Genomic DNA, 9,699 nt, shown 5'->3' with positions numbered 1-9,699 from the left:
CATGTTATTTTTGTCCTTAAAGCTGTTAATGTTGTGAACTACATCTATGGATTTTCTATAATCCACTTGTACTCTTGGGAAAACCTTACATGGTATATTCTCCTTTTATACTCTGTTGGACTTAGTTTGAAAATATTTTATTTAGGATTTCTACACTTAAAACCCTCAGGAAATTATCTGTAATTTTCTTTTCTCATATTATCCTTGTCTTGTTTGAAGATCAAGATTATATGACCAAGTTGGACATGCCCTGGCCTGGGTCGGACAGTGGAGGTGACAGACCTCTGCTGGCCCCAGTAATGATGGCGATGTTTCACGACGAGGTGGAGATTGAGGACTTCCAACATGACGAGGACTCGGAGAAGTACTTCTACCCCTGCCCATGTGGGGATAACTTCTGCATCACCAAGGAAGATTTGGAGAATGGGGAAGATGTGGCAACGTGCCCTAGCTGCTCTCTCATTATAAAAGTGATTTATGACAAAAATCAGTTTACATGTGGAGAGACAGTCCCGGCCCCTTCCACCAACGAAGAACTAGTTAAATGTTGAAGGAGACTTTAGGACTCCAAAGCCTGAACTTTTGGGAATGAGCCAAGCTGGAAAACTCAAATGCAAAGTCACCGGCTTCTTCATGGGGACAGTCATTTTTTAGTTTGCTGGTCCATAGAGTGTGGATTCTTTCCATTGGCGGCCAAGTTGGAGAAGCAAGTCCACCACATGCTATACCTGGATTTTATGCCTAGAACTTTGAATTGGACGTGCTCTTAATTTTCCATCCAAACTTAAAAGAAGATAATTTCAAATCAGTACTTTCTTTCGCTAAGTTTTGTTATTTTTATATCTTACACCTAATTACTTCACTATCTGATAACAGTGTCATCTACCTCAAAGTCATTAGGATTCTTTAATTTAAAAAGAGATTTTATTTTTTAGTTGGTTAAAAAAAAAGATTATATGGCCTCATAAATGAGTTAGGAGTATTCCCTCCTTTTCTAGTCTTTATTACAGTTTGTACTAAGTTTAATATGATATGTTCCTTGAAAGTTTAGTAGAATTGCCTGTGAAACCACTTGGCCTAAAGTTTTATTTGTGAGATGATTTTTTAAATTGCTTTAATTTCTTAAAGTTATGGCACTATTAAGGCCTTCTACTTCTTCTTAATTCATTTGGTAGATTATAGTTTTCTAGGAAGTTGTCCATTTCATTTTCTTCAAATGCATTTCTATAGTGTGGAGATGATATTACGAGCAATAACATTGACATATTTTGCTCTCATCTCATTCATGCTTCAGACTCCTGAGGTTTTGAAGTTGAGATTAAAAGATGATAAGAAAATACTAGTTTTTAAATTACTTTTCTTTTTTTTCCTTGATCACTCTTGCCACAGGCTTGCCTATTTTATTAGTTTTTTCAAAGAATCAACTTTTGGTTCTGTTGATCTTCTGTATTGTTATTTTTGTTTCCATTTCATTAATTTTGCTATTATTTTTCTCAACTCCTTCCTTCTACTTTCTTTAAATTTATTCTGTTTTTTTTCCTATCTTAAAAAAATGTCTAACTTAAAGACACCACCTTTTGATATTGTGTAGAAATTAAGTCTAGGTTATGGTAGACATAATTTCTCATTTTCTTTTCTTTGGTCTTTGGTAGTTTTTGAAAGACAACACCAAACTTTATCCAAGTATTTAATTATCTTTATGTCATACACCTCTAGTAGCATCTCCTGGATTTGCTTCTTTTCTTATTTAAGGACCTTTTCCAATACTCTTTTCAATATGGGTCTTTGTGTGACAAACCTTTTGAGGCCTTATGTGCCTGAAAATATTTTTATTATACCCTCACATTTAAATGACAATTTGGCTGGATATAAATTTAGGCTCAATGTTCTTTTGTCTTTTCAATATTTTAAAAATATTACCATTATCTTCTTTTTGTTCATGAAAAGTCTGAGATCCTTGTGATTCTTATTCCTTGGTGATTGATCTGCTCTACCTCTCTAAAAAATTTTAGAATTTTATTTTTGCCTGTAAAACTTCCATTTCATTATAATATTGCCAGGGTTAGTTTCTTCTTATTGCTTTTGTTTGGAACTTCATAAATACATCATCAGTCATCTTTCTTTAATTCTAGGAAACTTATTTCCATTTCTTCAAGTATTTCCTCTTCTCCCTTTTTATTTTCCTCTTCTCCTGACACTCCTATTTTCTGTGAGTTGAGGTTCACATTCCAATTTAATCTTCTTTATCTCTTAGCTTTTACTTCATATATTCTTTTTCTTTATTCTTCCTTTCTTCCTTCCAGAAGAGCTCCTTAATCTGATCTTCCAGCTCACTAATTTGTTTTTCAGCTACATCTATTCTAGCATCCATCTCTGTTCTTTCTACTATTATGAACATATTTTTCATGCCTAGTATTTCCTCTTGACTTTTATGATTTCCTTATCAGTTATTTATTATGCTTATTTTATATTTGTTAACCATTGGATTTAACATATTTGCTTCTGGTGGCATCTGTAATCCAGGTTGTTGTTTTCTTTTCAAGTAGTTTTTCTCCTGAGATGTCTCATTACTTTGGCCTTTGAGCATATATTTCTCTGATGCTATCAGCTGTTCTGTCTTAGCATTTGGTACGGGAAAAGACCAAAGGGCATATCCCAGTCTGTGTCAACATCCAGTGAGGTCAAGGAGAGGGGAAGGGATAACATTAGGGTGGAGAACTCCAAGCACCAGACTACATAATTAATTGCTCAGGCTGTTTATCATGCCACCAAATAACTCTTAAGATCAAGGCCCTACTTTTAGAACCCATCCCACCCTCCACTCCTCAAGGAGAAGCAGCCTTAAAAGGAAGTACTCCTAGGTGCTAGAGGGAGTTGGGGGTAGAGGGAGGTGTGAGTAAACGTTCAAGGTCCATCAATCCCCACCAGTTTTCCACACTCTGGCTTCTGTTCTGCCCTGATTGTTATTCTTGAGGACACTTAGACCAGCAGTCTGAGCCTCTATCGCTAATTTCCACACAACTCTCCTGCCCTAGACTTCAGATGTACACACACACACACACACACACACACACACACCAGTTCAAAACAGGCTTCCTTGTCCCTGGAGATTTCTCTGGAGTTTTTCCCCATTATTTCCTACAGTTCCTCTGAGATTGATCTTGGGGTCAGCAGCCAGCCTGTGGTAATTCTCTACCTTGGCAAAATTGGACGTTTTACATAGGTTTATATTAGACAAAGTTGTGAAACAAGTGTACCCTGGAACTTTAGGTGCAACAGGACAGCCCAATATTCAAAATCTCCATTACAATGCTTGCCTACCTGAGCCTCCCTTTCCCATCATCAGCCAAAGGTCTCTGCTATTCCTAATGGTCTTCATATTCCATTAATGATGCTTATCTTTTCCCTGTGCAAACACTGAATTAACCCAATCATGAAGCTAATGGAAAAAAATGAGAATAGCAGAGTACAAGAAGGCCTAGAGACTTTCTCTCCAGGTAACAAAAGTGCATTTCGATAGTGGTTTTTGGAAGGCTATTCATTTACTTTATTTAATCCAAAGGAATAAGGTTGTGTAGAAGGAAGGAGTAGGCTGCTGGAGGAGACTTTTTAGACAAATATAATCATTCAGCTTTCAAATTTCACTGCGTATAATCACACATCCATATAACATTATAATTCTTATTAATGCTTATAAGCTAACAACAACAATAGCATGTCAACTTTTCCCATTTTAAGTCTAATGGATCAAAATGTACTTCATGATTTATAGGACCTTATGTAATATGGTGCTAACCTACCCTTTCAGCCCCATGCCTCTATCTCTACTCTTCTATTCAGTTGGAATGTTTTCAGCTTCTTCCCACCTCAAGATATTCAGAAATCTTTTACTTACACTGGTAAGTCTCTCCCCACCTGTCATCCCCTGGCTTACTCCTACTGATTCTTCAGCTCTCACCTTAAATGTCACTTCCTTAGGAAGACTTCTTGACCCCAACCCCCCAGACTGAATCAGGACCCCATGTTACACAAACTCATAGCAAGAAGTAGTTTTCCTTTAGAGAATTTATCATAATTATAGTTAACTAATGAAATATGTGAAGAAGAGGAGAATTGGTATAATATTCTGTGAAGTAGAAAATAAAGAATTTTTATTCATTTTTTTGAACACATATATACTGAAAACTTACTGTGTTCCAGGCATTGTGTTAAGTAACTGGGAATACAGTGGAGAAAGAGGTAGACCATTCCTCTTCACTTTATCATCCATTCTTGAGGATATCCCCGGGATATTAGGATCACCTAAAATAATATCTCATTCAAATATACTAGCATAGACATAACTCCTTCTCAAGAAATTTCATGTCCTTACCCTCATCTCATTTATGCTCTAGACTCTTGAGCCCTCCATTTGCCCATCAGTCTCCCTTCCTTTTCTTATCTTCTCTTTTTTCTCTATCCAGACTACATGATACTTGTTTTCAGTGTTTTTTCTTGCCAAATCCTCAACTTCCTTGACATTCTGTAGGATCCACTCAGCAAGCTTAAGCCCTGTATCAATCTGACACCCAGGTTACAAAAAGTCCCATGACCATATGGATTGGTATTTCTACCAATTCATGTTTTTCTCGCTTCAGTTGGAGATTCTTATTGCTCAGGAAGTTTTCTATGTGTTCTAATCAATTTCCTCTCCCATTCTCATAGCAGCTTTTTCAAACTTTCACAACTCATCTATATGCTCCAATGCCCCACTCTAACACTGCGGATAATCTGCTTCTTACTTCACAGAGGAAACCGATGCCAAGAGTAAACTTCCTGGACTGCAAACTACCTACTTACCTGCAGTCAGAATTGCCCTTGCTTCCTTCCCCCACCCACATCAGAGTAAAGGAGGCATCTCACCTTCTGACTCTTGCATTCAGGATTTCATTGCCTTCCATAGATGATCTCTAATCACCTTTATTTCAATCTTTCTCTCTTCTTACTCTTTCCAAACATGCTCAACTTCTATCATTTAAAAATAAAACAAAACACCAAACTTCTCTTGACTCTGCATCCTCTTCTATCTTCGTTCCTCCACAGATAAATTTCTTGAAAGAACAGTCTACATTCACTCTTCTTCACCTCTTCCCACTCACACCAGTTTGGCTTCCGCCCTCAGTACTCTGAAATCCTCTGCAAAGATCATCAATTATCTCTTCATGACTAAATCCAATGAATTCATCTTTATCTTGCTTGACATCTTTTCAGAGATTGAAAGTACTCCCTTCTTCTTGAAATTCTCCTCCTTTAAACTCTCTTTTCCCTAGACTTTTAAAAAATATTTTCCCATCTTGATCCATTCTCCTTTTATTTCTCTGGCCTCTCCTCCTTGGCAGGGAGGCATACTTCTCCCTATTTGACCACTCCTGTGAGTGCTAAACAAATGCTGTAGGATTCTGTCTTCTCCTTCACTCTTTTTGAGGGGGAGGTAGGGGGGGAGTTTTTAATTGGCTTGTTTTTGTATTTTATTATCTTTAGACCAGGAACTAAGCAAATGAATATATTCCTCAGTCTTGAAGACCAAAAATAAATGCAAATTTTAAAATAACTTTTGTAGTTACAAATATAAGAAATTTAAATTCAACAAACACTTAATCTAAAAGTATCTGCTAAGGTTAGGTTAAAATTAATAGTCACTAAAATTGGATATGATTATATTAAGAAACTGAAACTTACATATTCACAGCTCCCAAAATATACCTACAAAACCAAAAAGAACAGGTCCAAAAAGAACTAGTAAGTTAGAGGCTAATATAGTGCCAGTTTTCATAATATAACACACTTTCCAAGACTGAAGATTAGAAAAGAATGACTCTTTACTTACTTGTAAGGTCTATTCCCTTAAGAGATGAGTCACAATGGCAAAAACTCAAAACCTGGCCCCCAGAATCTGTGGGCTTATCTCCCTGAGCTGTAAGTAATAGGCTCCTAGACTAGACTAGCAGAAGGCAATAAGTAGCTGCAACATCTTTTCCTTCAATCTTGATATTCCCATTGCATGACGCCTTCCACATCCTTGACTTCAACTATCAGTACTCTCAAGTCTCTAAATTTTCAGCCTAGATCTCCTCGCCAAGCTCCAGAATTATGTATCCAGAACTTGTAAATGGCAGGGCAGAATATCTGACTCCTAGCACAACTCATTTTGCTTCAGTAGACAGACATAATATATATTGATTTCTACAATGATTTAACAGGCTTTCAGAGTATCTTTATATGTATTAGAGAAATAAGGACTGAATGTCTGAATGAAATTGATTATATGCGCTTTGAGGGCTGGGTCCTTATTTCACCCACCTTAGTGCCCAGCAGAGTGAATGGCACATGGTAAGCTCTCAGTAACTGATTGCATCTGTTCACTCCTGTTAAAAACCTAGTAGCAATCTTCAGCATCCCTCTCCCAATCCTTACATCTCATCGCTGCCACAGTTGGAATCCATCACTCCAGCAATTTCCTGCCCAGCTGCAACTTTGCAGCAGTCTGGCTAGAAGGGGAAGAAGGAGCCCTCCATGACCTGGTCCCATGTATCTTCCCGTTCTATCTGTGGACACTCTCATCATTGAGTCTCGACATTCACAACTGATGGTAGGTACCTGAGCACATCTTGTCTCTTCATAGCTTCGGGACCATTGCTCATGCTGTTTTGTCTTCAAATGCTCATCCGATCTTTCTTCAGCTGGCTAACTCTTAGTAGGATTTACAACTCTACTCAAGTTTCATCTTTTAGCAGCCTCTCCTGAGAACCCTTAAACTTAATTAATCAACTCTCCTCTGAGCTCCCTGTGCAAACCTCTTAACTCTCACCTCTTTCAGTATTTGTTTATGTATCCACCCTCCTCATAGTAATCCTTTGAGGCAGGTGGACTGTTTTAACAGATGAGAAATTGAGGCAGAAAAAGGCTAAGTAACTTTCCCAAGGTCACCAGCTAGTAAGCAGTAGACCTACAAGTCATACCTCAGCTATCAGATTTCAGAGCTCCCATTCTAAACCATAAATTCTCAAGGAGAGAGACTGCACCTTATTCATGTTTGCATCCCCAGTGTCTACCATGGTGCATAGGACATAAATGCAATAAATGTCAAACTAAATGGCATTTGTTGAATTCTGCTGAAAAGTTAAAGGAATTTTAAAAATGACTTAAGATATGATCCTTACCCTCAAAGAAGTGCACAACTTAGTGAGGTTAAGGAAGATTAGTAAAATACTGCAATAATAGAAAAGAATGAACTAAAGGGAAAGTAACTGAGAGTGCGGTAGTTTATCTATTGAAACACTGGTATTAGAATGTTGAGGACCCTCTTTAAAATCTTATCCCAGGGCCTCCCTGGTGGCGCAGTGGTTGAGAGTCCGCCTGCCGATGCAGGGGATACGGGTTCGTGCCCCGGTCCGGGAAGATCCCACATGCCGCGGAGCGGCTGGGCCCGTGAGCCATGGCCGCTGAGCCTGCGCATCCGGAGCCTGTGCTCCGCAACAGGAGAGGCCACAACAGTGAGAGGCCCGCATACTGCAAAAAAAAAAAAAAAAAAAAAATCTTACCCCAGCAGCACTAGACATAGGATCTTCCTGGAACTCATGGTTATATGAAAATTCAAATCAAGTGAATGTTTACCCATAAATTGTTGGAAGTCAAATTAGAAGATGTCTAGTGACAAGCTCTAAAAGTCCAGCCCAGGCTTTGCCCTATTCACTAGTTTACCAATCCAGTTATGAACCTACTATGAGCCACACACTTGTACTAGGAGTGGTGATACAAAGAATAATGACTGCAATAATGACATAGAAAATGATGGCAGAATTTGCAAATGACTCAGAGAACTAGGATTAGGTAACATGATAGATGGCAGAGTAAAGAATCAAAACAATTTTATTATCTGGAACAGTGAGCAAAATCAACAAGATGACATTTTAACTATCAGAATTTCCATTTACATTTTTAAAAAAGCAATTGCCCAAGAAAATGGCAACAATAATTGTTATTTTAAAAGACCCAGAGGTTTCAGTTGGCTTTAATCTTAACTGTAGGCTGTGGCTGCTAAAAAAGAAAACTAGCACAATCTTTGGCTGAACTCATACCAGCAGAGTGTCTGGATCAAAGGAGGGACTAGTCAACGGCCAGTATTCGATACCGCTTAGACTGCACCTGGGTTACCGCATTCAGTTTTGGGAATGATACTTTAAGAGAGACTTTGACAAACCAGAGACCAGTGAAGCACAAGAACAAAGAGCAGTGGGCTAGAAACATAGTCAACTAGCTAGTGAATTTAGGAATGTTTTGCTTGGAGAACTGAAGAAAGAATATTTTCTAATGATATGAACTGTCCCACATAGATTACATGTGAGACATGTAGTGAAGCATGAAGTATGAAACAGTAAACCAAGGCTTGATGCCATCTGTCAAGTGTCTAGGGATTTCTGTATCAGATGGGAAGATGAACTCATATGATTCTAAGATCCCTTTAAAATTTAAGATCCTAAGGAAATCTGTCATCTGGGAGGAGACAAAATTTTTGAAATTATTTCAAAAGCTTAGAGAGAACCATACATTTTTTCATTTAGAGAAGATCCATCACAGCTAAAACCACACTTAAAAAATTAAAACCAGGGCATGGTTACCCATCCCTTAAAAGAGCCAAAGAAAGCTTTCCTTAAATAATGTCAGTCCTCTAGTTTATTTCCATAATGGTACCTTAAGCATAGTGGCACCCACATGTTCATTAACCTGACAGATTTATGCATATTTCAGGAATACCTGTATTTTATAATAATAACAAGTACTTGTAATTGGCACAGGTCAGTGATTTGGATTTTTCTGATGTACTTTCTGCCTTCTGTAATATAAAAAAAAAAGTATTAATTCTAGCTTTGTAATCTATTTTTTTCTAAGCAAAGTCATTTAATAAAGGCTTCACCAATTTTCGATTTGAACTAACTCTAAATTCAGGCCTGAGCCTACCAGTGTATTGACTTTTCTTCAGTCCTGAAATGATAAAACAGTAAAAATGCAGATGTTGTTCATGATCAAGGAAACATACGATACCTATTTTGTTTTTCAAGTTCATGAGATCTGCTTCAGCAAAATATGTACAACACTATGAGCCACAAAGTTTTCTTTCCTCATATTTCAAATTATTCTTTCATTACCTCTTTGCTAACTCCTCTCCCATTCCACATTTTTATTCTAAGTCCATTTTATTCTAAGTATGTTATAGAATTAATTCTTATCTCAGACTTTCACCATTTTCTTAATTCTTTCTATGAGTACATACTTTTGCTTTTTAAAGTGTAATCTTAACATTTTTTTTTAGTAACTCAATGGCAAATATAGTGGACTCACAGCCTTAGCTGGGAACGTTGCATTTTAAAGGCCAAGCAAATAGGAAATTTGATGACTAGAGCACTCTACCTCACCGATACAAAAACTGGAGATGAAAAAGGTGGGAATTGTAAAATTATTTTCCCTTTTCTCCCTTTTTCCTTATTCTTTTTCCCGAGTGGCAGGGTGGTGGTGGTGTGTGTGTGCATGGGGGTCGGGGGGAGGGTGGAGTAGGGAGAGAGAAAGAGGAAAGAAGAGAAAAAAGAAAGAGAGAAAAAGGCAAGAGGAAAGCAAAACTTGGATAATATTAATAATTGCTAAACTGTATACAATTATCAATTA

General features: G+C 37.5%; 1 protein-coding gene across 1 annotated transcript; it reads left to right on the top strand.

Annotated features, from left to right (window-relative positions):
* Window positions 1-299: 299 nt before the first annotated feature.
* On the top strand, window positions 300-590 carry LOC308620348 (diphthamide biosynthesis protein 3-like; the record flags this gene model as incomplete). Its single annotated transcript, XM_081239848.1, has 1 exon — window positions 300-590. The coding sequence occupies one exon, from the start codon at window positions 300-302 to the stop codon at window positions 549-551; it is 252 nt and encodes an 83-aa protein (XP_081095974.1). The 3' UTR covers window positions 552-590.
* Window positions 591-9,699: the final 9,109 nt, after the last annotated feature.

The sequence above is a fragment of the Mesoplodon bidens genome (genome assembly GCF_964165515.1).
Source record: "Mesoplodon bidens genome assembly, chromosome: 7".
Lineage (NCBI taxonomy): Eukaryota > Metazoa > Chordata > Mammalia > Artiodactyla > Ziphiidae > Mesoplodon > Mesoplodon bidens.
Note: the sequence above shows the minus strand (reverse complement) of the source record. Positions and strands in the feature narration are given on the sequence as shown.